We start from the raw sequence: 18371 nt of genomic DNA, 5'->3' as shown, positions 1-18371 counted from the left end.
ACTATGGACAACCCTGGACCCGGGCCTGTGCAGAGGGTAGGGCAGCTGCATCCTAGGCCTCAGGGGGTTAAGCTGGTAGGAGGGACCTGCCAGGGACCAGCTGTTGTTTGTTTGTTTGTTTGTTTGTTTGAGTTTATAACTTTACTCTAGCAAGACTCCCACACTGGGCCTCAGGCAAACCCTGCACAGACATGCTTGGGCCTATGAAACCATACTTCCTTCCTTTATTCTATCATGACACCACTGGTCACTACCCTCAGCCATCTTTCTGCTGTCATTGACTCCTCCTAGGATGGAGAACAAAAGCCAAGTATCTCTGTGTATGAGCTTTTTGTTGTTGTTGATTATGGAAGCTGAACAGAGAGACTTGACTCCAACTTCTCCTAAAAACCTAAATGGGAAACAAGGTCTGTAGGTGTATTCGTGGTATCAGCCCTTCCACCCTATGCTCAGGTTGTATATCTTCAATCTAAGAGCTTTCCCCTTTCTTAAATAATTTAATTTACATTATTTAAATGATTACATCATTTAAATAATTTACAAGTTCCTAAGCTTTCATTAGAAGACAGGTTTAAATGAAGAATGACTATTTTTCCTCAGGATGTAGTAAATCCTATTAAATCCCTAAAAAGAAAAAAAAAGTACCAGTGTCAGATAGCTGAAATATATGAAGACCTGGGACCATTCTTTGGTACCAGATTGTTTAATTACCGTGTGGGAAACAAAACAAAATCTCCAAGTGAAGCCAGGGTCATTTTAATTATGCTGAAATTGAGTCTTATCATTCCATATCTTTGTTGAAAGACATTATAAACAGTTCTATTTGAATCTATCAAGGGTAGGAATCTAATAAGAAATATGCAAAAAGCAAATGATATTATAGATCATTCTAAGATTATGAAGACTTCAAAAGAAGTCCTATTATTTTGAGACGGTGAGAGTTTTCAGTTGGGCAGAATGATCTTCCATGACTATATTTAGAGTGTTGGAAACATTTAATGTAGGGAGAGATTTTAGATTATGGATTCAATAATGTGTTTGTTGTAACACCAGCCCAGAGCAGCTGCTAGGACGAATTGGGGGGGTGGTGGTGGAAGAAAATATTTGAGTTACTCTGGCTGGAAAGCACCATAGTGTGAAATTATCAGCTACACAGAAACTCCTTTTTGAAGAGGGGCTTGCATATACTATTACTGTACTTTATCTATAGTGCAGTAATACTTCATTATAGCATTATGAAGCCGCATAAATCTATTGGCTTAAAGTGTGAGCCTCTCAGGAAAGTTGCTCTTTGTTTTTAATTGGAACAAGCTTTATTTCCAATACCTTGCAAAGCTTTACTTTGGGTTGATACAACAAATGAGCCCAAAGTTAATACCCAAACAGGTATGAATTTCTGCGAATAAATACTAGAATGGATGGACTCTTGATAAAACACCACTGGCACAAGTTATTAAAGAGCTTTCAGATGTAACTTTTCTTTTGAATTTTTTTTAATATATTGGTTGCATGCCAGTCAGGCCTGATTTAGTATAAGGAAGCTTCATATGTTCTTATTGTGTTTAGATTTCGAGATCTTGTGCAACACAATAATTTTTTTTTCTTGTGTGAAGATCATTTTGAGAAATTGCATAGAAATCACTTCCATGATATGAATATCTTCAAGCTAGACACTGAACACTTAAACATTTAAGAACTCTACTACAACATGAGAAATTAGCACAGAACAATGAGGCAATTTTTCACAATGATATATAGGATGATAAACTAATATCTGGATTAGTAAGGACTAATATAATTAGTATAGATTACTAGACAGACTGACAATCTAAAGCCTAGATAAAGGAAGCTAAATAAAGAAGATTACTACACATCTTCTGCTAAAGTACTTTTAACATTCACTTATCAGAACATAAGAATAAAACATGAAATTCTATTGTTTGCCTTATAAAAAATTAGAATAATGTTAATACATACCTTTCCAATTTTTCAGAAAGGTTATCTGCAGAATCTGTGGCAGGGATTTGATAAATGTCTGATAATTCCAGGCGTTGTCTGTAACCCTTTCTCAAAATCGGTTTTGTCCACCTAATAAATAATAATGTTTTTCTCAGATTAATATTGAGGTATATAAAACACATACACCTGGAATAAAAAGCACACACACACAAACACCTAGTTCCAAGTGTCCAAGGGACCTTAGGCTTTCTCAAGCCATTTGACAAACCACTTTTGAAACCGAGATATTCAAAAACAGAATTTGACATGGTATGGTGGGGTTTATTCTTCAACCAATGAAAAGTAAAAGTTTAACTGGATACAGCCAAGCACAAGCTGTGGCCGCTCAAAAACCATAATTTATTATAAAGCATAATGTATAATATGATAGTGCTACATGCCACCCCAAAGATTCCAGAAGTTCCAGGCGCTTACTCAGGTTTTTGTTTCCTTGGAATGAGGGACAGTGGAGACTGTGGTGTCTCTATGATATGCGGTTATTTACACACATATAAAACGTGAACCTATGATGGAGGGGTTCGCAGCATTAACACCTCAAGAGTTCTTGCTTCTCCCGTAGTCAAAATGGTTGCATGGTTCTTTGGGTTTATGCCCATTTCCCATTAAACAAGGCACAAAGTACATTCGCACACCCAGAGAAGTTCTACACTATGTTGTCTTCTTAACCTGGCATACTCTTTTTCGTAAGAATTAAAAACTAAAGCTTTTAAAACTTATCTACGTTAATGCAGACTGTAAAGGGACAGATTTTAATCGTAACTGTAAGGATGTTCAGTGGTTGCTCATGAGAAATCAGCCGAACGCAGAACTTCTAAAAACTAAGTTCTTTATTGTGCAGATATTTACAGTGGAGCAAAAGTACGAACGTCCATCTCATCCCTCCACAGAGTCCAGGAATGAACCCTTCCGGTTCTTTGTCCAGCAAAAGAGGCGCGGGATCCTGAACCCCCGCCTCCCCCTTCCACGTCTTTCCTGTCTGCAAACTCGGGGCACGGGAAACTGCCCCTGTTCCCCACTTCCCCCTTGGTGCTCAGGCTCTGCGATCTCCTCACAGCCCCTGCGCCAACTTCCTGCCTCTAACTCCCCCTCCCCACTGGAGGAATGGTTGCTTCCTGCTGAGGAGGGGGATGATGAACTGGTGAACAAAGGGGGTGGTTCCCTGTACTGCAAGCGCTCCTGGGATGCTACATGTCATGGGGAGGGGGGTTTCCTGACAGTAACGATCAGACATTGCTACATTTTATGCATGGATGGAACGACAAGGATAAGAAGCCTCACTTTTTAAGAGAGTAACAAAAATGTAAAGAGCTGCAGGTATTAACCCAAAATCCAACATAATGTACTGGTAGATCAGCCCCAAGCCTTCTGAGCCTGGAGCTAAGCAGTGCGGTGTCCCTTTGAAGTGCTACCCAACTGAGGAAAATGGTGATCTCTTCACCCCATCCAGCTCCCAACTGAGGAAGGAGAGAGCTGAAGTTCATCTCACTTGCAGGTACTGCAAGCTTCAAAGTTGCATCAGCATTAAAAGCAACAAAGTGGATGGTGCAAAAATACTCTGCTTCAAAGAATCTAAGAAATTTCTTTCTGACCAAATTCAAGCAGCTTTTTCAAGTTGTCCTGGCAAACTTAAGTCTCTTCCCGATGGTCTTTTTTTTCCAAACCTCAGCCTACAAACTTTCTATACTAGTGGCTTTCTAGATAAAAGGCAGTTTTAATTCAGAGGGCAACACAGAAAGAGAAGTTTGACTTCACCCCCCAAAAGACATAATCCTCCATTGTCTCCTGAGACAGATGGATGCCAACCCTAAGGGGGAAACTACAGTTCGAAGGATTGTTTGGGGGAAGCCAGGTGCGTTTTAAATGTTTAGTCTGGGAATTAGTGCAGTTTGTACAATGTCACCACTTATGCCATTTTACTAACCACTCTTTTCAAACGGTCACCCAAGAGCTACTGAACACATTTTAGATTGATCCAAAAGCACGCCGTAAATATAAGTAATTTTAACAGATCTTTGAACAAAAATAATCCAGAAGAAATACATGAAGTAAGTTTCAGCTCATTCATGTGTGTGTCCCGCATTCATACAGTATTTGAGTACCTGACACCAAATAGTCATCTTAAACACCTCTATGAAAAAAGCTTTCAGTACTTACACAATGCACATATTCTCTCTGTTTCAGTTACAGGTAGGTAGCAGTCTTGGTCTGCCATACTCAAAACAAAATAAAAAATAAAAAAATTCCTTCCAGTAGCACCTTAGAGACCAACTAAGTTTGTTCTTGGTATGAGCTTTCGTGTGCATGCACACTTCTTCAGATACACTGAAACAGAATTTACCAGACCCTTATATATTCTCTCTGTGTTTAAGTTTAAGTTTGCTGTGCATTTTCTATTCTTTTAAATGTATATGTTAATGGTTAGAGTCAGGCTACAGTTATACGGGCTACAGTCCTATATCTATTTTTCTAGAAGTATGCTTTCAATGTACACACCATAAATCACCTTACTCCCCCCCAAAAAAGAATCCCAGGAAGTTTAGTTTACCCCTCGCAGAACTACAATTCCATGCACCACAGGTATGAAATGTTATAAATGAATAAATTAATGAGAACAAACATCTTTAAAGCAGTTACAGGTAGGTAGCCGTGTTGGTCTGCCATAGTCAAAACAAAATAAAAAATAAAATAAAAAATCCTTCCAGTAGCACCTTAGAGACCAACTACTGGTAAGTTTGTTCCTCATCAACAGGTTTTCCACACCCATCAGCCAATCACCCATTCCCACCACCCTTCTGAATAATACCCCTCCTCACTCTCTCACTATATATAAGGGTCTGGTGACTTCTATTTCAGTGTATCTGAACAAGTGTGCATGCACACGAAAGCTCATAACAAGAACAAACGTAGTTGGTCTCTAAGGTGCTACTGGAAGGATTTTTTTAATCTTTAAAGCAAATTGATGTTTGACATTTTATTATGTACAGTATTGCGGTGTGGGTGTGACCCTTCTCCATAAATGGAAACAATTTCCTGTTTCACATCAAAAACCACATTCACAGCATTTGGCATTTACAAAACGGCTAAATTAAAAAGAAAGCATTAAAGGTTTCTGCAAATAGTGCAATATGCAGAAATATTTCATTTTTGAATTAAAGACATGGACCTCCATGATCCTGATTGTTTGGTGACTGAAAATCATATAAACTTTCAACAGCATGCTGGAAATGTCATAAATCATGTTTGCCTATTTTGTACTGTGTATATTTTGGGGAAACAGTCTCTGGCGAGTTGTTGCTGCCTGTACTTTTGTTTTCCTTTTCATTAGAATGTAACTAGGCATTGTGCCAGTTTGAAGAAGAAATTAGAATGACTGATGTGCTGAGCGGCTCTTGCTTCAATCTAGGATGGGAAAGTGCTGTGTTAAACCCAAAAGGGCCCTTTCACCCAAGGCTGCATTTGCACATGCAGACTGATGAAGAACTGCAAGCCAAGCTAACCTGCAGGCTTTGCATTAAAATATCCACCCACGCTGCACTGTCCCATTAAGATAGCCCAACTGGTTTGGGCAGGATTAGCTGGTGGTGTTCTGTACCAAATTCTTTTTGATTAAAGTGAAGCAGGTTTCCATTTTTATTTTTGTACAGCAACATGCTACTATATAAAACTCATAATTGTGTTATTTGCATGCTAGCAAAATAAGCCGTTTGTTGCTGAAATAACATTGGACAAAAACTGAGCCACTCCTGTTCCATACAGGAAAAGATTCATTCTTCTTCCACCTTGGGATCAAAATGGGCCAGGAACTGAGGATTTGAACAACTTGGAATGCTTCTGTATACAGTCCCTGTACAGATAATCTCCACTGACTTCCCACAAATCCATTATCTCTATGTATACAAGTTGATAATTTAACTGTACAGTTTCCTCATAAGAGTTCACTTTTTCCATTTCATAATTCACCTTTTAGATAGCCTTCTCTGCCTCTTCTTCATCATCAGCATAGCTTCCTTATTTTCCCCAGCATAGTGTGTGTTTTCATCACCTTGTGTTTTCCCATTTTTAGGAACCTGCCTTATGTTTTCTGATAGCAGTCTCCCACTTCTGAATATTTATGACATTTTATGCTTGCAAATTGTGGCTAAATGCCTTCTTCCACAATGGAAGTGACTTTTGAGGGGCCACCTGAAGCTTATGTTGTTTGGTAGCTTGTAGTTTGGTTACAGATTCTATCTGGGCTTCAGCATCCGAAATTCACCAGGCACATTTGCACCTGGCTATCGGTCACTTGTGACCAAGTGAAGATGCCCAGGCACCAGGATGGCACCTGACATCTCCACCATCTGGAGGTGCATGCCTGGAGATCCCTGGATCTTAACTGTTTTCACAGACTAGCAACACATTCTGTAAAATTCTATCCATTATATTTTATCTGCACAATCAGAATGAATTTCAGGAACCGACAAGTCATTTTGAAAAATACGACTGGCCCCAAAATGGCAGCTAGGCATTCTGTTTTAGCGACTCTAACCCTAGTTTAAGGAGCCATTTGGCACCAAGTTTATATATCTGAGTTTCTAACACTGCTGAGCTTTTAGATGTTAATGCTACTTTCACAGATGTTTCCAATTCTATACTTCTGGTCCAGGTCAGGTGCCATTTTGCAGGTCTTTGGATTTTCTCACTATTCACTAACTTTCACTGGGGGGTGGGGAATACGAGCCTAGCAAATAAGTCTATGAATGAGGACCATCGAACCACAGAATATTCAAGCTGCCAGCCAAATCTGGTGGGAAGAAATTGGTCAGCTTGAGTCCCTAACAACTTACTGTATAGCAAAGGAGAGCAGACTTTAAGTTTATAGGATCTATTAAATTTTTAGGACACTAACGGCAAAGGGCATCCACTATAGAACATGGTGCCCCTAGTACCAGCTGAATACCAGGATATATATTTTTAGAACTAGTATTGAGCTGAACACACACATCTTTTCCTGATTACCTCAAGCTTTCTTAATTTCAGCAGTCTAATTTAACAGGTGAGTCATTTCATTGTTACTAATGTTACATAATTGGAAGTCAGAAACCCTTATTAATCTACTGCAGGCTTCCTCAAACTTGGCCCTTCAGATGTTTTTGGCCTACAACTCCCATTATCCCTAGCTAGCAGGACCAGTGGTCAGGGATGATGGGAACTGTAGTCTTAAAACATTTGGAGGGCTGAGTTTGAGGAAGCCTGTTCTACTGCAAATCATCCAGAGATGTACCAATAGATTCCAATCTACTGGCCAGGTCCTGGTGTTGAGCCTGCGACACTCTATACACATCATAGCAAAGGGATATTTCACGAAAGATAGCAAAGCAAAAGGTTGTCCTCCGAGTACCCTGGGCATACTAATCCGTTCCTTCTCCAGAGGTTGGGGATATACTACAACAAATATGAAGTGCTTCCAAGCATGCAGAAAAACACCATATAAATCAGGTGTGGACAGCCTGTGCCATGGCAGATGTTGCTGGTCATCATCCCTGACCACCAGCCAAGCTGTCCAAGACTGATGGAAGTTGGAATCCAACAACATTTGAAGGGCCATAGGTTAACCACCCAATATAAACATTAAGCATTACAAGCAAGTTGTAACACTTTGCTCCCCTTTCAGTTTGTTGTATGCTGGTCTGGTGACAAAGCCCAGCAGCAAGGCAGGTCAGGGGTTGCAGGACCATGGATAGCTCCATGAGACCTTGTTCCAACAGAGTTTTCAGAGCAGAAGGAGGCCTTTCCAATATCTGTCTCCAGGCTACCTCTTATAGACTCCTTCAGACTTCCTCTTGTAGGATCCACCCCCTTCTGAAGAACTTGAGGTTTTTAAAGGACCAACCCTCTTGCCTGAAGAAAGATGGGCACTCCTCCATTCCATAGCCTGCTGCCTGGTGACCAGTGAGATACTGTGAGAGGAATTTGGATCCTCAGGAGAAGATGCCGGTGAGGACCTTGGCTCTGGACCTTTAGAGCTTGGTGGTATGGGAGTTTCTCTAGTGGTTCCTGACAGGCTCAGGCACAGTGATCCAGATGTTCAGCATCCTTGAGCATTTTGTAATGTGATGGTATAAGTCAGTTATAAACCTAGTTTGCAGCATAATTAAATGAGGAGATTTGATGATGAGCCCTGGTGGGATAGATCAAAACCAGCTCAATATCATTTTATAATTTTTTTATAACTTGATAGTCCTTGGCTCCTTGTAAAGAATGGAGAGGATATAAATGCAATAAATAAATAAAATATCAAGATGCTCTCTGCTCCTGTGCCATGGGAAAATCAAATTGTTAAACAAGTAAAAAAAATGCACTAAATTAGCACATACTTCTATGTTACTGACATTTAAAGGAATCCTTTCCTGGAGGAGCCTTTAGAGCTGTCATAGTCTTGCCAGTCACGGCGGATGTTATTACAGGCACATACTCAAGAGAGCTCAGCAGGGAACAAGGGTGTTATATAGGTAAAAGAAGGAAAACAAGTTCCACCTCTTCTTTTCAATGCCTGGTAACAAAATACACCTCACAAGAATGATACAAGGCTCTCACGTACATGGGATATTGTCTTAACTTAACTTTGATTTGTTTAATAGCTACAAGGGTGTTTTTTTTCTCTCCCTTTAAAAGCATTTCCTCTCTTTGCCACTGTCTTTGGAGTTGTTGGTTTTAAGTCTGTTCAGCCTCCTGCATTATTCTTCTACATGAGCAAAGGGAAACTTATTTCACGTGCAGATCTTTCCTGCTCTTATAGGGTTTAATCACAGCTTTTGCAAGTCTCCCATCACAGCAGGGACAATCCCTCTCCACACATTTAAATGCCCAGTGTTCCAGTAATCAATACTAAGAAACTTCACATACTTGACATAAATAGCTGCCAGAGAACCATTCCAGCATACGAATAATGAGTCATCCAACAGGTAGTATAGCCAGCCTTCCGGCTTCCCTCTTCTTCAGTTAGATGACGGTGCCTGCTATAGAAATTGGCATGGCAAGAACATTATTGTGGCCCATCTTGATTATGGAACTTGATCCTTGGCAAATGCTGCAAGGTGTTCCTAGGCAGTGTCACTGGTAATTTCAGAGATATGCTGAGTAATTGCAACAACCTTTGGACTTTTTGAGGAAACTACAATCTGTGCTCTAAACTGGAAGTGGGGGAGGGAGAAAGAGAAAGGTTTTCTACTTCCTTGCACAGCATTTTCTGTCCTTCTTACCTTTTTAAACATCTGTCTGCAAGGAAACTAGTCAGCACTAGTTCTGGCCCTTCCTCAAGCTACTGTGGGGATGCTTCCCTGCCTATCAAGGTAAGGAGAGCCAACAAACACCTCACACAGAGCCTGCACACTGTCTCGCCAGAGTGGTACATGCTCTGGTTATCTCCTGCTTGGACTACTGCAGTGCACTCTACATGGGGCTACCTTTGAAGGTGACTCGGAAACTACAATCAATCCAGAATACAGCATCTAGACTGGTGACTGGGAGTGAACCCAGGACCGTATAACACCGGTCCTAAAATATCTTCACTTGCTCCCTGAACATTTCCGAGCACAGTATAAAGTTTTGGTGCTGACCTTGGCTCTGTATACCTGAAGGAGCCCCCATTGTTCAGCCTGGACACAGAGGTCCTGCTGCAAGGGCCTTCTGGTGGCTCCCTCACTGCGAGAAGTGATGGTGTGGGGGGAGGAGATGGGGTAAAATACTGTTGTGTTTGTGTTAATCATTGCACTAGCACAAGCATTTAGTTGAATACCACCATATAACTTTAGGCAGCGACCTTGACAGTCATGAAAATCATCCAGTTCACTGCAAACAGTATCCCTGAAAGGTGGTCATCCAACCTCTACTTAAACTTCCAGAAAAAGGAGAGGCCACTAGCTCCTGAGGTGGCTTGTTCAACTGCTGAACAGCTCTTACTATTGGAATGTTGCCTTTCTTGTGTTTTGTTGAAATCTGCTTCTTATTCACAAACCGTATTGTGGTTATCCCATATTTCTCTGCCACAGACAAGGGATGAAGGAAAATGCTGTTCATTTATATAAGTCACCCACAGACTATGGTCTGTGAGTGCTTCCTGAAAGCTCTGCTTGTGACACATTATGGGCCGGATTGGAACAGGATGTTCCGGGAGAGGATAGTGGGTGGATGGCCAGCGATGGATTGAACTAGATGGCATTTTGGTTGATTCCAGCTGTAAGATTCTATGAAATGGATACACGAGAAAACTGTTTCTGTTTAGGAGAAGAGAAGCTGTTACTCTGCATCCTGACTGCCAGCACCCTCACTCTTTCATGAGCACTAGTTTCATTCAGATTCTCAAAACCAACGTTGTGTTTTATAGTGGTAATTAAATTTAATGCCAAAAATGCTCGTAAGGCAAAACCTTTGAGTAATAGACCAGTGAAAAGGTGCTAGAATGAATGCAAATATGCATAATTTGTTATCTCTGTGTTTTCTCTCTCCAAAGTTGTGCCAGCTCTCAAGTGTTATTTGAAAATGAAAATCTTTAGCTATAATAATAAAAATAACTATGAGTTTTCATGGAGCAATATTCAGTGTGTTCACTTTGAAACACAAGGACCCTAACCTTAATAAGAGTCATTCAACAGAAAAGACTAGACATGATTTATAGTTCTTTTTATTTTGGTTAGTGTCTAGAGAATCTAAATGTATTGCTATGTAAGCATTTCAGTCTCTTTAGACAAATGCTTATTTCTCAGTAGTAATGAGGAACCCAACGTGAAAGAACCCCTGATTTCATAAGCTACTGGTAAATGAAATGGATATTTCAAAATATTGTAATATTTACTTGATCTCGTTGCATAAAATATGCTAAACAAGATAGAGGAATGGCAGCCCATAAACTTTATTAGAACTGGCATACACATGAAAGTTCCACAGCACTTAACTACTTTTACCATCAAGTAGTTGTCATTATTTAAAGCATTGTAGGAAAGGCACAACACTTCTGGTAGAATGCCACACCTCTGCTTATCTAACTACCTACATAAAACATTTCTAACATCCATAGCTACATTTCAGAGCTAAAGTAGCTTTAAAAGTAGCTTTGTTTCTTTTGCTTGCATCCTCGATCATTTTCAAGCAGGTATATTTAAAAATTCATATTGATTGTTGGTTACAAAAATGAGGATCTGTAACTGTGTTGGGACACATGTTTTGCGAGTATATTGGCACTGGCGAAGGAAGGAGGGTTTGGTAGGTGCGGCCCACCCCGGGTGTCATCCCTGAGGGTGGGTCACATTGCCGTGCCACTCCCCTGGGATGCCTGCTGTGGGTGGCACCCCCTGGGACGCCCCCCCCCCGGGTCGCTAGCCCCACCCCGGGTGCATAGTATGTGCGCTGCTCCGGGTGCCAGAGCAGCTAGCTCCGCCTCTGTATTTTGGTCCTGGTTCAAAATCTCCGGTATTTCCCGTTAGAGGGTTTCAGATAGCAGAGGCTTTGGTGAGCTGCTGCCTATATTATATTGGCTTAGTCCAGATGTGGTTGGACTATAACCCCATCAAACTCAGCAATAATGGCAAATAGTCATAGACAATAGAGTTTGTGGTTGAACATCAGAGGACTCATTTGGCTTTTGTGAAAACTATGTTTATGCTTGTGTACTTTATAAGCAAAGAATTCTGTCTTCAGATCTGTAAGCAAAGAATTTTACTGCCATTAGCTAGCTGAAAAGCATAATAATGATGAATATGTTTATCACTGGATTCTTTCTTTCTTTCTTTCTTTCTTTCTTTCTTTCTTGCTTGCTTGCTTGCTTGCTTGCTTACTAGAGATATTTAGCTTTGCAACTTACATAGAAATTTTGGCACAATTATTTCAAGCAGTCCCTCAATGAGCTTCATCACGTTTTACTGTATTGAGATTGGCACTCTGCAAATCTAATTATTCACAATTAAAACAAGTCTGCAATGGTCATAGGACAGGAGGAACATCTGAGCAGGAACTGCTGTAATTGCTTTTTTTTTTTAATAGAATTTTCTTTCACACTACTTTATTCAAAAGGCGAGCCACTGCAATTGAAGCCTGAAGTTTCACATATGTGTTACCAGTCATCAGGCAAATGCACGTAACTGTCACCAAGCAAAACATCAGTCTCATCCCCCTTTGTTGTTTTATCTGACTAAAGCCAGTTCAGGGTGTGTTAGGATGTGGTAACTATCTTGAGCAAGAGTTGTATTTTTATTTTTTTGTAGTTTCCTCGTTTGCTGTTCCTCCGAAACTGCCAAGTTCCTAATAGTAATGTTAATTGCAGAAACTATCTTTTCACTAATACTTTTGATCCAGCATACCAAACCTTGGGATGTTTATTCCAGCTTAGGGTTCTACTGCAGTAATTTAAATAATTGTGAATATCAGGAAACTAATCATCCATGTTTTATTTAAGATGACTGTAATATTACTCTCCCAGAAACGAAGCCCACTGGATTTGATTAAAGAGTAGATTCCCCCCCCCCAGTAAAAACTTCTTGGTATCAGTCAAAGGTCTTGGTATCAGTAAAATACTGATGAGAGTAGGGCAGGGCTGGGGTATGAGCATCAAAAGCAGTGAAAAGGTGGAACTAGTAATGTTACAATGCTATGTGATGCTTTGAATACAAGAGCAAATTAATTTACAATGAATGCTTACCAATCTGTGAATTACTAATAGTGACTCTTAATACATTTTGAAATGAGTTGTTTTCTTTAACTTTTAATTTGAGTACAAATTATACAAGAAGTTCGGGAAAGCTCCTGCAAATAGCAATTTGGAGTCAAAGGGCTCACCTGCTATTTTGCCGTTACAAATATAGCTATTCCCAATACAGGGATTTGGAATACAGTACTGTATAGAGGATGAGATGGTTGGACAGTTCCAGTTACAGGTGGGTAGCCGGGTATCTGAAGAAGTGTGCATGCACACGAAAGCTCATACCAAGAACAAACTCAGTTGGTCTCTAAGGTGCTACTGGAAATAATTTTTGATGGTTGGACAGTGTTCTCGAAGCGACTAGCATGAGTTTGGCCAAACTGCGGGAGGCAGTGAAAGATAGGAGTACCTGGCATGCTCTGGTCCATGGGGTCACGAAGAGTCGGACACGACTGAACGACTGAACAACAACAACTGTATAGAAGGACACACTCTAATTAAAAAGCTCTGTTCTCTCTTATACAGCCAGAGCTTTACACAGACTTGGCCCCTCATACATCAGATTAGTTGTATCCAGTCTAAACTCACAACTCATCAGTGATGGGCAAAAAAAACAAAAAAACCCACTTGTTTCATGTAGACAAAAAAGGTTGAAGAGAGATTGGGAAGTCTGGGTAGAGTACTTTTTCACCCAATCTTCACATGCTCAAGTTCTGAATCAAAGAAACCAGGTGGAAAACTTGCCTTCAAATAGTACTTGCGGCCAATGCTATCATCGAAATGGCAAAGGACAATTAAAGAGATGGGACTTTTTTAAAAACAAAAACATTTAGTATGTTTTACATCATTTTGCTATTTTTGGAATGGAAAAAGGAGAGGTGTATATATGAAAACAATCTAGCCACACACAAGTGCAGTTTTGATGCCTTACAGTGTAATGTTTGTTATGTAAATTCGTTGTTTGTATTGTTTTAATGTTTGCATGTTACTGTTCATTGGTAGGCATGCTAAAAATAAAAAGTCAAGAAAAGAGGAGGTACAGCCTGCCTATAAAAATAGAAAATTAATCTACGTCATATATTGGATAACCGACTTTCAACAATAAGGCTTGCATGTTAGGGTACTGCTGTTGCTGTTTTTAAAAAAGGAAATAACATTTGATAGTTTGTCTTACAGCTTTTGAAAATGAAGGGATGAAAGCCCACTTCTGTGGGTATATATAATCAAAACAAGGCGCATTTGTCCCTGTGGTTTACGTAGATGTAAATGCCATAGCATTACGTGCTTAAACTTATAATTCTAAAGACAGGTATGGTAATGTATGAGCTAGAGTTGTCAAGTGACAGGAAATCATTAGTTTTGTCAATCAAGCAATCAGTCAATCAATCAATCACTGAATCTGTATACAGTTGCATATGGGGAAAATAATGGTTTGGATCAACACATTCCCACAAGTGTCTGTGAATCCACCAGAACCTCCTATGGTACCTGTAAAAGGTCCCAGTACAGATCCCCTCAAGAATCCACAATGCATGAGAGACTGTTCTACTCGGTTCCTGTACAGACTGGCTTGACCTCTCCTACATCGAACCACTCCATTACCTTAAACATGTCCACATTTTACTGGATGCCGAGATTGAACACCCACGCTTACATCTGTTCCAAACTAAGAAGAGATTCGGATAACTTCTCCCTGTGAGCAAGTACAGCACAGAGGCTGATCTAGGGACATTCTTATTTCATCAATGGAGGAGGCTGATGAGGGGGATCCCCACACAATTTTGTGATCCTGTTTCTTTTTCTGCTGTTTTAGATATGAGAGACGTTTTGTGTTACGCCGCACACATACCCCACGGCAGCCATTTTGTGACTGGTACCCACGGCACTTTCTTAAATCCCAGTTGTACCGACTGGCCCCCAAAGGTCCATAATCTAACAAATGCAGTCCTTGCATAAAATCTTTTGACATAGCAAAGGAGCAGAAACTTTGTAGAGTTTGCCTTTATGATGGTGGCGGGGAGAACCTTTCAGTAGGAGATACAGATTCTCCATATTATTCCTTTCATGCATACACAACACCTAACATGCATAGATTAAAATGCACCATCGGCCCTATATAAAATGATCACATTTCTACCCTTGGTCACTGTGAATCCATGGCTTACATAGTCTGGACCACTGCTGCTCTCCTTCTGCCTTTTCATGATGTCAGGAAGAATGGGGAAGTGTTAGAGAGTATTCAGTCTTGAAATACATCCTAAAGTGGGGGTAGCCAACATGATGCTTTCTAGTTCAGCTCCAGCCAATGTGGTGCTCTGCTATCATCCCTGACCATTGGGTATGTTGGTTGAGGCCCATGGGAATTGTAGTGGAACAATGTCTGGAGGACATTACATTACCTACCCTTCTCATAAAACATATCAATTACTCCAGTAGCCACTCCCATGTCCACAAAATCATGGTGATTCATTAAACAGAGGTAAACCAGTAGACATTTCCCCCTTTCTTCCAATGCATGTTTATGAGTAGGGAATATTCTGATCTCTAATTGTGTAAGGACAGAACTGGGGATGATAGCTGTTTTGAGTTAATAAAGGATTGTTATCATATAAATGTGCCCTTAAGTCACATCCTGTACCTTGGCATGATTCCTACCCAAGGTCACCACCTTTTAACCAGGCATATCATATAGAAAGACCAACCATTCAATATGTCATCAGATTCAAATGAATCAAATGACCATGTTCCTTCTCTTCCCCATCTCCTCTCCATGAACACACAAGTGGGAGGAAGGAAACCTGCCCGGGCAGGGTGATTTTGAGCTGGAAAACAAGTGGGGAATGTAAGAACACAAGAAAGATCCAGCTGTTTCAAACAATAAGTCCATTCTAGTCCAATATTCTGCTTTCCACAGAAGAAACAACCCCCCATTCACTGTTGCTATCCAGGAACTACTATTGAGTGATATAATACCAAATCTTGCGGCAGCAAATTCCATAAATTAATTGCATACAGTCCTACTCTCTTTTGTCTGCTCTGTACCAAGTGTAAATCAATTTCCTTTGATGGCCACAGTCTTAGTATTTATCTCATTTTTCACACAATGCAAGGAAAAGAGTCAAGTAGCTTCTCCTCACCATCAGATGTGGTCTGCCCAGTGTGTCTTGGCTTTAAAGCAAACAAAAAAAATATGTAGGATGGAATCAGGGAACTCACCCTAAGGATCACATAAGATTTGTGACCATGATCTGAACATATGAAGAGTCCTGCTGGATCAGGCCAATGGCCCACCTGGTCCAGCATCCTGCTCTCACAGTGGCCAAGCAGATGTCTCGAGAAAACCCACAAGCAGCACCTTAAGCACAGGAGCACTTTGTCCTCCTGCACTTTCTGGTAACTGGTATTCAGAAGAATAATGCCTCTTTAGTAGCCATTGATAGACTCATCCTCCAACTGAAGGCACAGGATGAAGCCATCTTGCTGAAGCAAATTTTGATCTGGTCAGTGCTGGGATGGCAGATCAGGCAGGAACCTCATGTATGTGAGTCATGATCTCATTGAGAAAAAGATTGATGGGGTGTCAACAGATATGGGGTGCCAACTTGAATAAAATATTGGTGGGCCAGTTTAAGCCCTGCCCCACATAATCGGTCACATGTCATAGTGTACACACTAATCATAATAATAATTTATTATTTATATGCCACGCACCTGACCTATACCCCAGCCACTCTGGGCAGCTTCCAACAAATTAAAACACAATACAGTAAGACACCAAACATTAAAAACTTCCCTGTACAGGGCTGCCTTCCAGATGTCTTCTGAAAGTCAAGTTAGTTGTTTATTTCCTTGACATCTGATGGGAGAGAAATGGCAATCAATTTTTTTTGGGGGGGGGCCCTAAAAAAATTTGGGGGGGGCGAAAGGACCTTGGCCCTTAGGACTCGAGTTGGCTCCTATGAAACAAATAACACATTTAGTTTAGGATTGTGCTCTTAATTATTACTGTACAATGTAATGGTTTGGAGATCAGACTGCAAGTTCAGTCACTTTTCGGGGTAAGTTCGGCGCCAGCCGTTTCTGAATGAGCACGCACAGCATCAGCCTGTATGGATTTCAGGTCCACCTTTAGGAGCCTCGCACCTGAGAGCTGGGAACACTTTGCAGCACCCAATAGGTAGGACAGCCCGGCCCCTGTTGCCAGGCAAATCCCTGCTTGCGGGCCGATTCGTCCTCAGAATTACGTCGGCCAGTCCCAGAACGCGCAACCAGCAGATCCCTCAGGCGAGCAAAAAGCCATCGAACTGCCCAAAGTTACTCTGGTGATGATCCGTTCTATATCTGGCTTCTTCAGGTCAAAAGTTAGGAGCATTTGCGCCTGAGCTGTTAGGAAGCGATGCGATTGCCGGCGCTTCACTCGGCAAAAGGAAAAGCTCAGCGCACAAAGGACGAAGGCGGAGAAAGGGGGTCCTCCTCCTCCTCCTGGAACAAATCCTTATTTCCCTCTCCCTTTGCCAACTGTTTTCAAGACTCATTACTGGCATCTCAGGCAGCGCGATGGTATTTGCCAAGTCGAAAGGCTCGCTGTGCTCCCCTGCCTGCTGAAGCCGGGGGAGATAAGAGATAGCTCGGCATGCCAGCCATTAACCATTTCAGGCTTTGACAGGACGAAGGCGAGCAATGACAAACAGTAAATTGTCCCCGTGTGGAAACCGAGCAGCTGCCCTGAAGCGCGCCGTCGTCCCCGAGGTTTCGTCGTTGTGTGGAAAGGGTCGGGTTAGAAAGGGGAAACTTCACCCCCCCCCGAGCGCGAGCGCGCCTCACCCCCCCCCCAACCCGGTGGGCGCGCGCGACCCTATACAGCGAGCGCCCCCCCCCCCCCCCGGTTTCCCGCGCGAACGCTAATCTGCCTCTCCATCTGGTCCCCTCAGCTTCTCCAGCGAGCTCCTTCCTTCCTCGCTCTCGCCCACCCCGCCAGCAGCACGTGCCCGCTCAAGCGGCGGCCACTCACCTGAAGAAAAGTTTGGAGAAGACGTTCGCCTTCTCCAGAGGCGACCTCTGCATGGTCTTTCACCGTCCAGGCTGCTGTGCGCAGCGGACACCAAAGGAAGAGGGTGGGCGCGGCGGGGCCGGTGAGGGGAGGGGGAGAGAGTTCGCCTCTCGGGGAACCGCGCCGTTTATACTCTTGCCTCCGAATTGGGAAAGGGGGAGGGGGAAAGAGAAGCGAAGTCGTCCTCGCTGTTGGCCCTGCGCTCTCCCACCTTATCCTCCCTCAGGTCACCGCCTCCCTCTTTCTCCTGCCCCTCTCCCCGCCTCTGCGCGCCCGTTCGGCTTCATAAGCCTGCCCTCGCCTTCCCGCCCCGTACTCCACCTCACGCGGAGCAACATCCTCCCAAAGGAATCGCTCTTTAACAAAAACTGGCGTGCTCCAAAAGAAGCGCTCCGCGCCAGGTGCCTCTCCGGGCAGAGCGAGCGTGCGTCCCGGGGAAGAAGCCTCTGAGGCAAGTCGTCGCTCCCGCCACACACACCCCTCCGCCGCCCAGCCTCGCTCCCTTTGCCGAGCCAACCTGGTTAGCGGTCGCCACGGTCCTGAAATAACAACCTCGCCTCCCTGACTGAGCCTTGCTAATGATTATGGCTTCCCGCCGCCTTCAAAGAGCTCCTTCCTCACAGCTCCTTC

At 42.3% G+C, this 18371-nt stretch overlaps 1 protein-coding gene across 1 annotated transcript in view; it reads right to left on the bottom strand.

The window, feature by feature from the left end:
• Positions 1-18066, bottom strand: part of CFTR (CF transmembrane conductance regulator) — an 86874-nt gene extending 68808 nt beyond the window's left edge. The window contains exons 1-2 of the mRNA XM_033162377.1: positions 17703-18066; positions 1978-2088 (exon numbers count right to left, since the gene is read on the bottom strand). Coding sequence (XP_033018268.1) covers positions 1978-2088; positions 17703-17755 — 164 coding nt within the window. The 5' untranslated portion in view covers positions 17756-18066. The remainder of the gene's footprint in view (positions 1-1977; positions 2089-17702) is intronic.
• Between the last annotated feature and the right edge of the window lie 305 nt (positions 18067-18371).

The sequence above is a fragment of the Lacerta agilis genome, chromosome 10, assembly GCF_009819535.1.
Source record: "Lacerta agilis isolate rLacAgi1 chromosome 10, rLacAgi1.pri, whole genome shotgun sequence".
NCBI classification, from domain to species: domain Eukaryota; kingdom Metazoa; phylum Chordata; class Lepidosauria; order Squamata; family Lacertidae; genus Lacerta; species Lacerta agilis.
The sequence above is the reverse complement of the archived record's forward strand: the minus strand, read 5'-3'. Positions and strand labels throughout refer to the sequence as shown.